Consider the following 17,812-nt stretch of genomic DNA (forward strand, 5'->3'; position numbering starts at 1 on the left):
ACTATAATAGAATAAAAAATGTGAAGGTTCCTTTATTTTATAGAGGAGTGTTAAAATATTGCCACTTCTTAAAGGCAAGTTAAGACCTATTTTCATATTTTTAAAATCACATTAGCTAAAAGCTTGTTAAGGAATAAATAGTACAGAGGATAATTGAGATTTAGCTGGCTTAAGCATTAATGAATCAAAATCAGATGCCAGATCATTAATTAATTCTACAAATTATAATGTTGCCATTACTGGCAAATACTATGAGAACTAATACCAAGGAGCAAATTAAACTGCATAGTTTTCCTTCTTACTACCTATCATTTGCCAAAAATAAAAATGCAGTGGTTATTTTTGGTTGATTACATACAGCACCTATGTTTTTAAAACTTTTGGATGATCCTTGATTTTCAAAAACATTTCAATTTCTTTAACCTTCTATTTATAGAATTTGCCTCTCATAGACTATAGGGATATTTCTATCAGTGAACTAACCCAGGGAAAGTAAAATGTAGCGAAAGTGACAGAAAAGTCAATTCAACATTTCAAAAGCCTCACAAAAATTCACACCCCTTCAAATCAGCCTCCTTGGCAGAAGACAGGATAATAGACGGGGTTTGCAATGTGGCCTGAAGTGCAACCATCTCAGGCTTTGTCAGACCAACGCGGAAAATTAATTAGAGGGGAAGTGAGAGAGGCAAAAGAGAAGGTCAACTGGACATTTCTAGCCACTACTTCTCATCACCCAAGAAGAGGGAAACTTCAATGTATTTAGAAGGTGGCAAGCTTTAAAAACTGTTTTACAGAGTGGAGAACCGATCTGGGGAATGGGCTGTGATGGAATACCACTGAAGCCAGAGCCTTATGAGGAGTAAAAGACTCAACAATGATGAGGTGATATAACGTAAGACGATATAACGAGGTGATATAGCATTGGTCCAGTCAGAATAAAACTTCAGGGTCAAAATGGTTTTTGCACCTTTCTCTGAAAACTCACAGTATTTGAATTCTTTGACTGATGTGGTAAATTTTTTCCTTTTTTCCCATCATGTGACAGATGCCAAAATGATATAGGATCTAGAACATGCAGGTTCTTCTAGAGCATATCCAAAATGCTTTAGTTAAGCCTGGAGACCAATCAAAAGCCAGTGCACTCCAGCACTAGCATAATAGTTTGTTCACTTAGACATCACTATGTAAGTGGCTAGGTGCAATCTCCTCTAGCTGAGATTAAGTTATCCTGAAGGATCCAGCAAAGATTGTCAAGTCTGATGCCTGTAAGCAAGCTGTGGAAGAATGTCCCATATTTGACTCCATATTGATTGCTATTTTCATTCCATTTCCTTCCTCTTTTTAACTGAAAAAAAAAGTCTGGATGGATCTCTTTTTTTTTTTTTTTTTTTCCCCCCTTGGAATAACACTAAGACATTCTGAAATAAAAATATTCTTGCGGTTTCCCAAAACCAAATGCAGCTCAGTTTCCAGTAGGAATCAGGGACTCATGTTACCATGAGCTACATTTCAGCTGAAGAGCAATAAGGTGCCACTTTATTTCAACCCTCAGTATCTGTCCACCATCAATGGCAGACAAATCTTCTTTGCCAAAACAAATGTCTAATGTAGATCAGAGAGTGCTAGCACCATGCCAACAGTCTTTTTTTGATGGCTTCATATATATGCTGAATAGATGAATTCTTGGTAATTTGTCACCCTTTGGGATCTCTGAACTACCTAAAGGTGCTGACCTTTGCCATGCAATAAAGATGAAACTGGCAATAGGCAACACTGTAGATAATAATGCATTCTAATATATCTATATTATCTACCCCTATACTGAATTCATGGCCCTTTTCCATGTCTGGAGATGACAGATAACACAAAAGCTGTTTTATTACAACTTTTGGCCTTCTGCCAAAATTAGAGCATCTAAAAATAGACCAGTGATTACGATCTGCCTCTGAAGTCGCTGTTTTGAACACTAGTCCAAAAGCAGCTGGCAGCAGCCAACAGTGGGTGCCTAGGAAGCATGAGAACAGGACAAGCATGTAGGGATGCTCCCTCCAAAGACTTTTCCAGCCTGCAACTATTTGCAGCTCACCAACTTCTTGTTGAAAAATTTTTCTTGTATGAATTTGTCTGGTCATTCTTTTTGTTAACTCTATATTAAGTAAGAAATATAGCCAGTATGGGTCACTTTTCTAGTTTTAGTCTCTGATCAGGCTACCCTACTAGACTGGTGGAAAGATGAATTTTTTTTGTAGTGAATCAGAGGTGGAAAGGACTTCCTTTACATGGTTGGATGGCTAAGTTCGTGGTGAAATAGCTGCTATAATTCTGCTGGGATTTCATATTATCATTAATGATTTGATAGGGCACTTGAAGCCTACAATGCTATCCCTTAAAAGGATTTAAAATCTAAACACATTAAAAAAACTCTACATTCATTCTGCGTAGCTTCTGTTCCTATTTTCTGACACTACAGCCCTAATTCTTTTGACACTCTGAAGTCTGCCACTGTTAGAAATTATTAATGCCACCATCATCAAAGAAAACTACAAGCCCAAACCAGGAACTTTTACAACTGTGGTGTGACAGCAGGGAGTATTCAGCTGCTGTAGAATCACCTTCTGCATGAAACTGTCTTGCTCTTTAGCTTTTGTTTTCATCTTTTTCCATCCATGGAACTTAATTAATTACAGTAATTAACAATTAGACCAAATCTATGCAGGCAAACAGAAACTTTTTTCCAGATGGACTCTACCACGTAATGAGGGACAGTTGATAGTGACTTTTTTTCTTTTCAAACAGAGTCCAATGGATCACAGTTATGGCAGTTTGGGGAGAAGGAAACAAACCAATCTTTCATCCATGCAAGTCTGATGTCTGGTGACAAATAACTAACACTAACTGACAAGTGGCACCAAAATAGATGCATTTTTTTGTCCATTTGTTACTGTCTTACAAGCTTTCAGCCAATTTATTGAGATAATTTGTACAGAATTGATTTTTGTATATGGCTTTATTGGATAGGCAAACACTCATTGATGCTTATACATGATGGTCCTATCACACAGTGCTGTATAATCAACAGCCACCCAAAGATTGGATGCCCTGGAAAAAGCATTAGATGGGGCATGATTTTTATAAAAAATAGTTACACCAATATAATGCCCCAAACAGACTCACTTATTTCCATATACGTGTGCCTTTTTTGTCTTGGATTGTGTCGCCTTGCACATTTTTCTCACTGAATGAAAGCAACAGTATGTCAGTTGAATTAAGTTGCTGTAATAAAGATAACTGTAGTGATGCAAAAGGAAAAACATTCTATGCCACCTGGCCCTGAGGATGTATCTCCCATCTTTGGTAGAGAGGCTGCAGTCTACAATCTGGTGAATTTGCCACAGCCCTAGCACTCTAGATGCTCCTGGTTTTATACCCAAATGTCCCTAATCCCATTCCCACTGTGTCATGTTTAAATTATAGGTTCATTGGCACACACCTTCAATGAGCTACCACACACTCTTCTTGCTCCACTGTCATTTACACTGAGGGATGTCACAGAAAGAGAAAGGCAGCAAAATATACTCAAGGAGCTTTTTAGATTAACAATTAGTGAAATATTATAAATCACAGTAGAAGCAAGGTGGGGTTTTTTTGCTTGTCTGTTTATGAAGCTGCCCTGTAAGGTGTGACACAATGGGGGAAATTCTGCCCTTAAGAAAGTTAATGGAAAACGATTCAGTAGTTGCAACAGGGGCAGGATTTTTCTGCCTGTGTATTGTCCTGTTCCCATCCTTCCTCCTCTGCCTCCTCTCCAGCACACATACAGTAGATGAAGAACAGCACCTCTGTTATTTCAGCTGTCATTTCAAAGGAAGAAGACTGACTTAATTCCCTATCACCAGGTCACTTAATTGCTTGGCGGTCATAAAGGATAACAATTTTTATTGTTCAATTTAATTAGACATTGTCTAGAATAAAATAATTTTAATTTTCTCATAACATGATCTATCTCTTGGATAAAGGATAAAAGCTTATTTCAATGGGAAATCATGGCTTGAGTCACATCTCGAAAAACCCTAGCACCTCAAGTCACTGAAATAAAACTTCTTTGTGTTGTCAAATGCAAAACCTGTTCTGATTTCTATAAGAACTGAGAGTTGTCCTGGTTTAGCTGGTATTAAATGTTTTTTGGCTATGTTGTTTTTTGGAAAAGAGGTTAAGCTCGTAGCTAGAGAGTGTAAAGAGGGCCTGGGAAAATTGAAAAATAGATTATGTTAATTGATTGAGGCTAAAGATGAAAGCTGTCTTTAGGATCTACTATTTCTTCAGGTTGCTGCAGAACCTTATAGCTTCAACAGACACTGTAGCCACCATACAGCAAAAATGTAAGTTCTGTTTTAAAAATCATTTCCAGGGAGTCACAGGGTGGGGGGCAATACCTGATGTATTTACAGAAATGGAGCAGACTGAGAGCTTGTCCATACTGGTGCAGAAGGATGCCAACCTCAGCACCAGTTTGCTTTTTTTCTTAAGTGCACACAGAAATCTCCTGAAGTTCAACATCTAGCAATTTGGAAAAGGAAGGATTTTTGTAGCCCCTGTCTGGCAAAAAATCTGCTGGTCATCTGATTCTGCCTGTGAGTATGTGTGTGATGACTAACAGGTCTAAAAGAGACAAAGTAGAGCAAAAGGCCACTGAAAGGGAATGCTTTTTTACTTTGAGAAGTTTACAAAATCAGTAATTGCTGGCAGGGGCTCAAAACTACGTGCCCAGTCAAGAGATGCAATGATTCTGCACTTTGCCAAAGTAGCGTTTTCTCAAAAGCTCTTCTGCAGCAATCAAAATATGGTGGAGCTGATGGGATGAAGTCTACCCAGCTTTCTCCCTTGTCGAAGGCTAGCATTTTCCCAGTTAATACACTGAAGTGGTATCAGCATAATGCTTTTTAATTTTTTTTCTTTTCAACATTCTACTAAACCAGCAAAACTAAACTGATCCAACTCAACATAGGGCATGCTTGTTCTGGTATAAAACATCTTCTGTGGGTTAGTGTATGTTGTTTGGAAAGAGGTTTAATTTGTACAGATAAGAGCCACTGCAACTGGGGCATGAACCAGCTGTTAGATACTGTAACTACCATCCAGTTTCCCAAGATACTAAACTGAAGAAGCCTGGGACAACCAGGGTGTGGAGCCTTCTTCTTTCCTTTTTCTTCTCTTTTTTTCTCTTCCTGTTTCCTTTCAGTAACCCATGCAGATGTGCCTCCTTTGAAGCCAGAAGGACACTTCTTCACTAGCCTTTGCTGGTACAATAACTGGAGCTGGCAAAATACACTGACACTGGCTCCATCTCTCTGTTCCTTTCCCCTCACAATTGTTACCTTACAGATTGCTTGCCCATCCTACTACTTGATAAGGTCCTCAGGAAGTCACTGCAGTTGAAAATGCTCTGTTAGACCCGGTTTACTCAAACCCTGTGTATAAGTTTCTAGTATATGTCTAGATCTTCAGTGAGTTCATGCAACTCAAAATAGATCCACTAAAGTTAGTGGAGCTGCTCCAATTCACCCCAACTGTAGGTCTGATCCATCTTTTCTCATTTGGTTCTTTAACCAGCCCCTTTTTCTTGTTCCAACTTCTTTTCTCATCTACATTTACCAGTCTAGTATTTTGAATTTTTATGCAGTCTGGTTTCATTTACTGTGAAAAATGCATCGCCGGTATCAGGCACATCATTTTCTAAGCCTCCATCATGCCAAGAGAGTTAGTAAAACATCAGTTTTTCACTTCAGTTCCCAACCCATATGTTTTCAAGTAGCACTAGGGAAACATTTTTTAAAGGACAGACTCCCGAGATGTCTTCTAATATCATCAGCAGTGATAATCAAAAGCTGCTTCTGCAGAAGCCTGTGGGATTATCAGTCTCTCAAAAGGAAATTCAGCAGCTTTTCTTGCAGTAACATTTATTCTCCACCCTTCCACCTCAAGCTATCGTTCACCTCAAGGTGGTGACACCCTGGACAACTCCATTTCCACATGCACTTCCTATTTAAGTGTCAGGAGGGACCCTTAATCCAGGGTCAGAACCCCTCCTGGCTTTCTAAGGAAAATGTAACTCAAATGGTAATAACAGTTCATCATAGTTCATAGCTGATGCAAGTTATGCCTCATTTACAGTTGCAAAACACCTCTGAGGAAGTTGGGAAATTGTCTTGTTCTTTTCTTTCAAATTTAGACATAATTTCAGCTAGTCATGACATCAGTGTTAGGACTTAGACTCTTCCACGAAGGAACGCATTGCGTATTTCAAGCTGTTTTGGCTAAGTCTGATCAGTCCCAGAGGTAATATAGCCTGTTCCTGTCCTGTGACTGGCAGCACACTGGATGTTTATGATTATCCACATAATGATCATCATTTCTGCAAACCTTCCTGCTAGTGACCTCTTTGACAAGGAGAGTAACATAAGGCACAATGGGCAGGGATGGCCCTGTTAAAAAGTTCAACCAAATACTCTCTGGAACTGCTTTATCACCAGCAACCTCATTGTGTTGCACTCTTTGCCATTTCTCATTATTTTTTTTCCCTCTCCTTCCAAATTTGTCTCATCAAAATGTTCTACTTCCTTTTCTTCTTCCTCTTCTTCAGTTCCTCGGACAATGTCCTCAGGACTTACCACCCCCCTGTTCTTCCCCATGGGATGGAAGCAGTTCGGCATCGCCTGGACTATCAGGGTATATCTGGCTGTGGAGCCCAGCAGAGCCCCCTGACACCTGGAAGAGGATGATAGGTCCTTTCCTGCAAATCTAGAGATGGTAGTTGCCTGCCTTGGCTTGTGCCTACCTCTTCTCAGGTAAACCCCTGAGTAATGTACTGGCAAAGGAAAAAATTCAACTCCATTGAATTTCTGTAGGGTCGAGAATATAAGCACTTGCTTGGTCATGAGGGCAGCAATATAGTGAAAAGCAACAGCAACCAACCTCTGCACACCCCACCCCAGCCAGCCTCACCTTCCTTAAACTTTTGGAAGAGGGCTTTGTGGTTGTCTTCAGCACCCCCCAAGAACCTGGAAGAAGTGGAGGAGGAGAATGGGGCTGGGAGCTGCACAGGGCTGTGACAGGGTGAGAGGCACACGCAGCACAGAAGTGGTTAAGGCAGGCTGAGGGAATCTGACCAAATCCCAGACTGTGACAAGAGAAATTGAAATGTAAGTCATAGAATCGTTTAGGTTGGAAAAGACCTTTAAGATCATAGAGTCCAACCATAAACCTAACACTGCCAAGTCCACCACTAAACCATGTCCTTAAATGCCACATCTGCACATCTTTTAAATACCTCCAGGGGTGGTGACTCAACCACTCCCCTGGGCAGCCTGTTCCAATGCTTGACAACCCTTTCAGTGAAGACATTTTTCCTAATATCCAATCTGAACCTCCCCTGGCACAACTTGAGGCCATTTCCTCTTGTCTTATCACTTATTACTTGGGAGAAGAGACCGACACCCACCTCACTACAACCTCCTTTCAGGTAGTTTCAGGTAGTTCAGGTCTCCCTGAGTCTCCTTTTCTCCAGGTTAAACAACCACAGTGCCCTCAGCCACTCCTCATAGGACTTGTGCTTTAGACCCTTCATGAGCTTTGTTGCCCTTCTTTGGACATGCTCCAGCACCAAATGTCTTTCTTATAGTGAGGGGCCAAAACTGAACACAGGAATCGAGGTGCGGCCTCACCAGTGCCGAGTATAGGGGGACAATCACTTCCCTAGTCCGGCTGGCCACACCATTTCTGATACAAGCCAGGATGCTATTGGCCTTCTTGGCCACCTGGACACACTGCCAGCTCATATTCAGCCGGCTGTCAATCAACATCTCCAGGTCCTTTTCTGCCAGGCAGATCTCCAGCCACTCTTCCCCAAGCCTGTAATGTTGCATGGGGTTGTTGTGACCCAAGTGCAGGACCCAGCACTTGGCCGTGTTGAACCTCATACAGTTGGCCTCAGCCCATCGCTCCAGCCTGTCCAGGTCCCTCCGTAGATCCTCCCTACCCTCAAGCAGATCAACACTCCCACCCAGCTTGGTGTCATCTACAAACTTACCTCATCTAGATCATTGATAAAGATATTAAACAGAACTGGTCCCAATACTGAGCCCTGGGGAACACCACTTGTGACCAGCTGCCATGCGGTTATAACTCCATTCACCAGAGCTCTTTGGGCCCAGCCATCCAGCCAGTTTTTTACATAACAAAGGGTACACCTGTCCAAGCCACAAGCAACCAGTTTCTCCAGATGAATGCTGTGGGAAATGGTGTCAAAGCCTTTACTAAATTCTAGGTGGACAATATTGACAGCCTTTCGCTCCTCTACTAAGCGGGTCACCTTGTCATAGGAGAAGGTCAGGTTAGTCAAGCAGGACCTGCCTTTCATAAACCCGTGCTGACTGGGCCTCATCACCTGGTTGCCCTGTATGTGCTGTGTGATGGCACTCAAGATGATCTGCTCCATAACCTTCCCTGGCACCAAGGTCAGACTGAGAGGCCTATGGTTCCCCAGATCCTCCTTCTGGCCATTCTTGTAGACAAGCATCACATTTGCTAACTTCCAGTCAAATTCTGTATCCTGGCAGCAGCCTAATTTTCCTACGAATGATGCCTTGGGCAGAGCCTGTGTGGCCCAGAAAGGAGCAGGTTTTAAATTTTCTAGAATTCCCTAATCCGCTTTATCAGCTGCTTCTCCCTGAACCACTGCTGCTCCCTGAGAGATTTAAAGCCACAGTGGCTTCAAGGTCTCTTCCTGATTATTATGTTTATTCTTATCCAGTCAAGACAGAGAAACATTAGCATGTGATTTACAGTGTAGGACCAATCACAGATACCAGCCCTCAATATTTGAAATTCAAGCAGTATGTACTTGCAGCAAACTGGTCAGGATAAATCTAGAGATAAAAAGGAGGGCCCTACCTTTTTAGAAGGCAGTAGAGATTCATCGTCGAGGTCTGTCAGTCTTAGCCTGTCAAGCAAGATGCTGTGCATCTCTCCTAGGAACCAGTGCATGCAATGGCACTCACACAGTATTAATACATGCCCCTGTGCTGGGTTTAATTCCTTTCTTTTGTTTAGGGTTTTTTTTTCTTGCAACCATCCACTTTTCCTCTCATGTTTCAAGTCTTTGTATCTATCTGTCAAGCAGGCGGTGGATTCAGGGCAGGTTTTCATGCCAAGGCATTCCTTTACCTAATGAAAACAAGTGAATAAAACATAAGAGAAGTACCTTTAAATTAAAAATAGAGAGGAAAAAAAAACCTGAAGAAAAGCAATATCTGAAGGAAAACATTTTTTTTTCCTATAAAAGTGCCTATTGAATGGATGAATCTCTATTTATTTCTTCTAATTTCAGTATCCACTTATAATTAGACCCTAATTAAATAAGGAAAAAGGACCATATGTGGCAGAAGAGAAATACATGCATATGTGAAGAGTCAAGACAATCCAGATAAACTTCTGATGGCATGACATATTCATGCAGAGTAGTCACTTTTCAAAACTAAAATTTTCTCCCAAAGGCTCCCAGTTTATATTATTAATGACATCTTTCTTAGCCTGCATTACCATTTCCATATGAGGGGAAAAAAGACAAACACCTTTCTCAAGTTTGAAAGGACAAAATGGTCTCAGAGCCACAAACATCAAGTGCTTTTGCACAAGCCTTTGAATGGATTTCATCCACACAGTTTTGTAAATGGATAGAGTGAGTGGTGCTCCTGGCCTGAGACCCTGTGCTGGAGAGCTCAGAGGTGAGGTACAGACAAGTGACAAACCTGGAGGTGGGGGAAATGCATGGAAAAGACACTTCACTACAGTACACCACAACAGCAGCCCCACACAACGGGGCCTTTTCCAGACTCCGAGACACCAGCCCCATTTCACAGTAGCTTTGGTGAAGTGAGTACATTTGGACCCTGATTTAAGTCATGGGTAACGCTGACTGCTAGGAGCTAATTTAAGTCTATACCGAAGAGTTGTGAGAAGCCGGGCCATTAGAGTAGTTTCAATCTGTTCCTCCAGGTTTCTGCTGGCTGCATAGAGCCTTGGATGCCATATCCTAAATGTCTGCCACCGACTAGCTGTCCCTCTTCTCTGTTTAACACGAATATCCTGTAATTGGAGTGTCAAGCTTCTTGCTGCCACCACGGAGGAGGAGGATACGGAGGAGGAACCAGAAGAAATCCGTCTTTGCCATAATGAATGCATGCAGTTCAGACCAGATTGGGCTGTTCAGATGTTTTATTCCTCCTTTTCATCTCCTTTGTGGAGGCTCAAGCAGTACCAGAACACAGAGATCTCCTTTTAGGGCTTCAAACCCATCAAAGATCCTCTGGGTCCACTGTGGGGGGAGACAGACAGGGAAGCTTTTATAATGCATCTTTGTAATCTCTATGCTGCTGGTGCTTTTTGCACATATTGTGAACTGTCGGTGTAGGGGCACCTGGCAGAGGCTCCCCCTAGGAGGTGGGGGCTGGGGAGCCAGTCCAGGCTGCTGTGCCACTTTGCTGAGGCAGGGTGCCCAGCAGTTTGCTCGGAAGGGGTGACAGCTGGTTTTGCTGCAGTCTCTGGTGCCTGATTGTACAAAGTGGCACAAACTTAAATGCAGTGCCCCCACAATGAGGCACAGAAAGCACAAGCAGGTGTTTGCTGTGATGCTGTTAACTCATTTACAGAGCTGTTTTTAGGGGCCTGGGCAGTAACTGCCACCGGCTGTACTCCATATGGCCTCTGACATTTCCCTGCTGTTTCATGGCTATAGATGAGATCTGTGGTACCCAAAGGCCCTGGACTTTTTTGCCCCCAAGCTGCTGCTAGCAACAGTTAGGGTCCCTAAAGGAACAATAAGGGGGCTCTTAGTGCAGAAAAAAACCCTAGTCACAACTATCTATGTTAGCTGTCTGAAAAGAGGAGTGTAAGGTCTGGGTCAGAGCACTGCAGTAATGCGTCCGTCCCACTGCCACTACCCTGGTATCACTTTGGTGATGCACGCAGGTATACTGTGCTGGGCCAATACTCCCCTGGCCTGTGTTGGTGTCATTGTGCGTACCCACCTCCTTTGTTTTCTTTGCTTGTCGTCCAGATGGATGGAAATCAAAGCTTTCTTTATCACCTTACTCCATTCACCTTAATCTAAAAAGGTACCAGCTACAGCTGTCTGTGCCTTCACAAGCCAGCCTTACCACTCTTCCCACGGCAAATACCATCTACTCACTGACTAGCAACAGGAGATTTTAATATTGTTTTGTTGCCTTCCTTGGAAAGATCTGAAAGTGAATAAATCACACATGTGTCCCACTGCTAAAGCTACCGATCAGATATGTAAAGATTGGACACTCACAGAGATGTGGAGAAATCTGCATTTGTTTTCTAGGATCACACTTTCTTTTTTCTTAAATGCAAGGTTTGCAATTCTTACCTGGGAACCCATTTTAGTATCTAGTATTGCTGAAGTCAAAATTAACACCTGGAATGACCATCAAGTTAATGTTGACCTCTTTCCTGTGGTTGTTCTGATCAGGCCTTTAAAAATCAGTTAATATGCTCTCATCACTGCTTATATGGAATTTTGTACACCTATTTAAATAAATCTGACTTTTACAAAGAGCAAACTCAAGAATAGTCCGTAGTTACCTTGAAGAGATATTCCAGTCCTAGCTGAAAAAATACAGGAATCATTTGTAGTCAGAAATACAAGTTAAGATCAGAACATTTGATTTTATTTTTTTTTAATGCATAGTTAAATAAGATTTCCCGCAGGCTTGAACAAATCATCACTAAATCCACATTTCAACAAGGAACAGGCAAACTGGACTGGATAACTCTTACGCAGTCTGGAGTATTTTACATCTTCTATTCATCTATTCATTTTTTCACAATGTTGCCCAGAAAATGTTAGAATTCATGCATTGGGTCCAAAAATAGCTTAGGAAAGAGTAGTAAATAAAAAAGTACTTCTCTGGAAAGCAAGATTTTAAAAACATATTCCATAAAAATTATACTCTGTAGATGCTCGAGAACATATTAAGCTAGAGGTGTTTAGGTTAAAAATAAAACATCAAAAGAGATCTTTTATTTGCAACTTGGAGCAGGATTAACTCTCTTTTTGCACTTAGCTAGTGTTGGTATGCATAAATTACATTGTGTATCAGTTAATTACTGAAGGTTTGTACATAATCATGTTGCAATTCAAGCTTCTATCCTATGGTAAGGAATTCCTTAAGTAAAGACCTAAGTGAAGATGTCTTTCTGGTTTCTGCATGAATCTGAATTGAAATAGATGTCACAGGCATTCCTGACCACAGCAAACCTCAGAAAATAGCCATCAATAGCCTTGGCCAGCTGACCCTATTTGAACTATGATTACCTCTCCAAAATTCACCCGGATTGTATTGGCAACCAGCATGAAGTATGAGCCCAGTCTGCCCAAAAGACTAATAATTTAGCCATGAAGATCAACTTCATGTGACATGTTACTTGAGTCTGCCTTGGAGGTAAGAAAGAACAGTAATTTCCACAGGGAGTCAGAGAATGAACAGAGCCCTGGAATGCAAGCCAAATTGCCTTTACATTTAGTTAACTACCAACATGCTAGTTATAAGACTGTAACAGCACTGAAAGTTCTTGTGTAGACTTGACTTCTTCATGCACGGGGAATACTGGTGCTACACAGGTGATGAAAGATACCCGAGTCTTTTGCTGAAATGACAAAGGACTGGAGAGCGCTGTGGTGCCTTCTCACGTTTGCCTTGAGCTTTGCTATTTATCTCCACTCTTCCTACCTCATGAGCATCCAAACTCTGCCTGTGCCACTGAATGAGTAGGTCGTATTGAGCCAGCACTGTGATCCATACATGTGATTGAATCTTTGTGCCAGTGGGCAGGAGTTGTACCAATAGCCTTCTCAAGAGAAGTTGGGGCACACACATGATAATAGTGAGCATTTATTTCTATACCATTCTGCAAGGTTCCCTTTACTGAAGTCCAACCACAACTTCGTCCTCCCTCATGCACTCTTTCTCTCTTGCTCTCTCCCCACCCCTCTGCTTTTGGTTATTCAAACTCCTACAGATGACCAGAGAGAAAACACAGGGTGCTTGCAGGATCTGCTGGGTGAATGGTGAACCCCAAGCAAACACAATGTTTATTCAGAAATATTTCAGGCTGTTTTCAGGAGCCAAGAGAATACCGAGTTCTGATTGTGCCTACATCTTAAAGGGGAGCACGCAATTCTCAGCAGTAACTTTCCATTTCAATGGCTACTGAAAGAAGTCTGTTTTGGGAATCGCCTTTCCTTATTTCTGTAAAAATCCTTTTATGCCATTAAGATGCTGTGCGAAGAGAAACAAGATCTAGGGGCTTGTTGAGGCACAGTTTTCACTACCCAGTAGAGTTAGTCTCATTAAAATGGACCTCGTCTCCTCGCTGCTCCTGCACATACTGTCAGTTTATCACAGATCATCTGACATCTCTAAAATGGAAAGCATGACGTAAAGCAGGAAAAAGAGCTCGAGATTGAAAAAACCTGAAACAAAAATTACAAAGACTTTGGAGAAACGGCTTGCAGGAAAAGATGCCTGTATACAAACTTGTCAAGTCTTCAGGATGCCTCTATGCCAGCAACAGGGAACAATAAGCATTTAGGGCTGTGCACCGCTCTCTGCCCTTGCACAGTTCTGTAAGGAGCAGTGCACACTCCTGGAGCCATGCACACAGGAATAATGTTCTTAGGAAAGCCCTTTCCCAGAAAATCCTGCAGGGACACCTCCCTGCCTTCCTGCCCGCAGCCCCAAGAGTGCAGGTACAGCCATGAGGGGCTACAACCAGCAGGGGTTGTCTGCCTGCCCTCCTGCCCAGACCCCGTGCCAACACAAGGCAGACAGTTTGGGTCTTTCAGGCAATTCTCAAAGGTGATGGGCCTGAATGTTGGTTTACCCCTGAGTTTTGGGCTGGGAGCTAGGAAACAGCAGAAGTACCTGGATGAAAGAAGACAGAAAAGCCCTCTGAGACCTCCTCCAGGTCAACAAGGAGTGCAAATCCTGTGCTCTGCCTGACAAAAGGCAACAACCAGAAAATTAGCGGGGGACAAAGGGGACACTGAGGAACCCCCAGGACACAGAGTGGTGAGGCTGCGGGAAGCACAAGGGGCAAGGGCGGTTGGAAGGAACCACCATGCCTCCTGGTGAAGTAAAATCCCCTTTGCCTCTCACATGGCCTGGGGTGCAGCAGCTCCCAGAAAAGAGCTGCTGCTGCCTTTTCTCCTGAAGCTGGAGGGCAAAGCCTCAACAGGAGATGCTGCAGCGAGGGCCTGGCGAGGGGACTCCTCGGTTGGTGGGTGAGGATGGCTATGCGCTGCAGGGAGCTTCTGGCCTCTGAGGTGGCCTTGCTAAGGACCACTCCTTCCCTTCCCAGAGATGGAAATGCCCCCAGAGGGAGCTTGCTCTGGGAGATGTAAATTCTCCTGTTGGTTTCTGCATGATGGCAGTAAATTCTTTTATTGCTCCTTAAGCTGAATTTTCCACGGTCAGTTTTCCTACGAGACTATTTTTGCATGCATTTCTTCATCGCCTGGACAAGACCAAGACAAATTTGAAGCCAGACCATTGCAATAACTCAGCTCCACACAACAAGCCCAGTTCAGTAGCGGTGGTGAAAACAAACAGTCCGTGGATTGATGGGAAGAGAGATTTAAACAGTGAAGTAGAGTATCTTACACTGACTGGGGTTTCAGTGGGTTTTCAACATAAACTGGCAGAAACTGGAGGGCAGGCGATAGCAGGAAGAGAGGCTGTGGGATAAAACAGTCCCTTTGTATAGGTCTATGTAAACATATACATGAACTTATGTTGAATATTTAGATTAAGACCCCATCTTATCCAATATGTAAAATGCGTAAGTGTTTAACTTGAACCCAAGACTTTATCTACAACAGTCCCTCTGCTCCCCCAGATATGTTTGTCCCAGGCAGTCCAACTGGAAAAACAAATGAACAAAAAAGAAAACCAAGCCCAAATCAGCAACAGCAGCACAGAAACAGAAAGGCTTTCTTATAAAGCACCATTCAAGGGCCCTCTAATTGAATGCACAGGGGTGTGGTGTGTGCTTCCCCTGGAGGATTTGTCTCATCGCCCTGCCACAGCCTTTGACACCAGGAAAGCAGTTTTTGGGCAGGAGTAGCATGGCCCTGCCCGTGCTGACCCACTGTCTCCCCATCAGTGGCACCGTGCGCTGCTTTCACCAATGAAGCATTTAAACAGGGAGCTGAGGTGGATCTTAAAGAGAGAAAAATAGCCACAGTTGGAGGTTGAACGCTGAACTAACAAAATCCACAGGCAAAACCCAGTGGGGAGGTGTCGATTTCGCTGCGTTTCCCGCACTGTACAGGTGACATCGGTTAATGCATTAAAATGGCTAATGCGACATTAAAGGATAATGGGATTGAAATGAAGGATGCCGGATGCAGGAGGCGAGCCCTTTAAATTCCTGGCTGTAAATGCCGGGTTTGTGAATGAGCCACTGCTGCCAGGTACTTCGGAGGAAAAGCCTAGCTAATAGTTGGAGAAAATGGCATGGCACAAAACTCTCCGAGTGCTTGGCCTGGAGGCTGCGTGTCCATTAGAGGAAATCAGAAAGTCAAAACAGACACTGTATAATTTCTCTGTACTTGCATTAACCATATCCTCAACACTCGCAGTGTGGTTCACTTTAGTATAATAAAGCACTTTATTCCACCCCATCACAGCTAAGTGTCCTCATCAGATGGAGTATCATAGTGACTAGAACTCACTTTTCCATTAAGGAGATTGTGCATCTTGCCAAGACATTAGTCTATAGCTCTAGCAATGTTTTGATTATATTTAAGAGGGCATAACTTGCTGATAAACATCCCCCTCCCAGACCCAGAGGAACTTTTCATTTAGTAAAAACAAAAAAATCTTTTAATTTCTACTATTTGGCAACTTCCTTGGTAAAATATTTTGTCTAAATTGCAATCTGTTAATCCAGTTGTTTCAGTGCATGGCAAATTGTTCCTTTCTAGGCACCAGAACTATTTTCCTTGTGATGTTTTATTGCATTAACTCTTGGGAGCCACTAAAATCAACACTGTTGGGGCTCTGCTTTTTTGACCTGGAGCAACTACCTGAAGGTTGGGCAAAGAAAAGTCTGAACTAGACTCTTCCCAGAGGTGCAGCAGGATAGAACAAGCAATGGATGCAAGTTGGCGTGCAGGAAATTCAGATAAGGTATTAGCAAAAAATTTTTTCGCAAGAAGGGCAGTCAAAACACGGGAGCAGGAACCCACAGAGGCTGTGGTCTCCATTCTCAGCAATATTATAACCCCATCTGGACAAGGCTCTGCACAACCTGATTTAATTGGTGCTGCTTTGTGCAGGGGTTGCCCTACATGACCCTTGAGGTCCCTCCCAGCCTAAATTATTCTGCGATTCTGTGATCAGCACAGAGAACAAGAGAAAGGGGAAACCAGCATAGGCAATTTTACTAGCTCTTCATATTCACCCTACGCCAGAGCCAGCCAAGACCAAGTTGGATCCCCAAACTTCCTACACTGGTAGCCTCTACCCAAGTGCATACTGATGCCTGGGAACCACATCAGCCACTGTGAGGACAGCCGAGTAAGAGCATCCCTTCTCTGTGTTTGGGAGACTGGGAGGGCTGAGGTTCTTTTAAGAATTGCTACATGCAATGCATCATACGTGATGTCTTTCCGGGACAGTGCTGAGGGTTCTCTGGCTGAAAATTCCTGAGGTTAGTGTCACAGAGCCAAATTGTACTCTCTGGTCTGCTGCAACAACTATGAGGTTTGACTGGACTGGTATAGCCGAGACCACAATTAATAATGGAGATTTCTGCAGTTCATTTAACTGTTAGAAATTTCTGCTTGCCTTTTAATTCTTGAAGTAATTTTAACTCCTTGCTGACATATTTACATATTGGGGCTTCTTATATGTATATCTGTAAAAGCATTAAAACAAAATACAGATGCTTTTTAATGTTATAATATAATACCAATGATAAGCAAGAGCTTCTCTGAGGCCACCTTAAGCCCTACTGAAACTTAAATGCCAGGTTGTTATTGTGGCATGTTTACTCTCACTTCTAGCTGCATATTACTGTTTGGCTTCCTAAATCTCAGCAGGGAAAGGACAGCTTAGCTCCCTTGAAGGCTGTGCTGCTCTGAAATGATGACTATTGCTGTGGGGGAAGGGGTTGCGCTCTATGCAACATGATTTGTAGGACCCTCTATAAATCATTTACCAGCATGCCGTCACTGCAAGCCACAGGCTTACAATTTGTGGAGCTTTAAGAAATGTAAGCAATAACAACACGTAAAGGGCAAAAAACCAAATGAAGAGATGGACATCTCTAAAACCCTTGCCTGGAAAACCAAAAGCCTTTATTTAAGTCATAAGGACAAACACTGAAAGCATTTTAATGGGTGAGTGCCTTGCTGCGCCACCACCACGTGTTATACAAATAGCTGCTTCATGGCTTCAGAGGCAGATGGGGAGGGGGGCTTGGCCAGCCCTGTGAGAGCAGTGCGCCTGTGACCCTCATGTCTCCCTCTTGAATTCCTTAATAAATCACCCTGCCATGCTCATAAAGTAGAGTTGAGCAGCAAAGCTAAGGCCTGAGCATGCAAACCCGATTGGAAAATCAAGGGATTTTAAGAGGGGAGGGCAATACCTTCCATTGCTGTCACAGAGCAACATCCGTGTGTGGTTGCGGACAACACCAGAGCAACCGCTGGGGACCTAGTGTG

At 42.9% G+C, this 17,812-nt stretch overlaps 1 protein-coding gene across 1 annotated transcript in view; it reads right to left on the reverse strand.

The window, feature by feature from the left end:
- Positions 1–17,812, reverse strand: part of CXXC4 (CXXC finger protein 4) — a 128,613-nt gene that overhangs the window by 12,511 nt on the left and 98,290 nt on the right. Inside the window, exon 3 of the mRNA XM_074823207.1 lies at positions 8,950–9,222. Coding sequence (XP_074679308.1) covers positions 8,950–9,222 — 273 coding nt within the window. The remainder of the gene's footprint in view (positions 1–8,949; positions 9,223–17,812) is intronic.

Source organism: Strix aluco, chromosome 4 (assembly GCF_031877795.1).
Source record: "Strix aluco isolate bStrAlu1 chromosome 4, bStrAlu1.hap1, whole genome shotgun sequence".
Taxonomy (NCBI): Eukaryota; Metazoa; Chordata; class Aves; order Strigiformes; family Strigidae; genus Strix; species Strix aluco.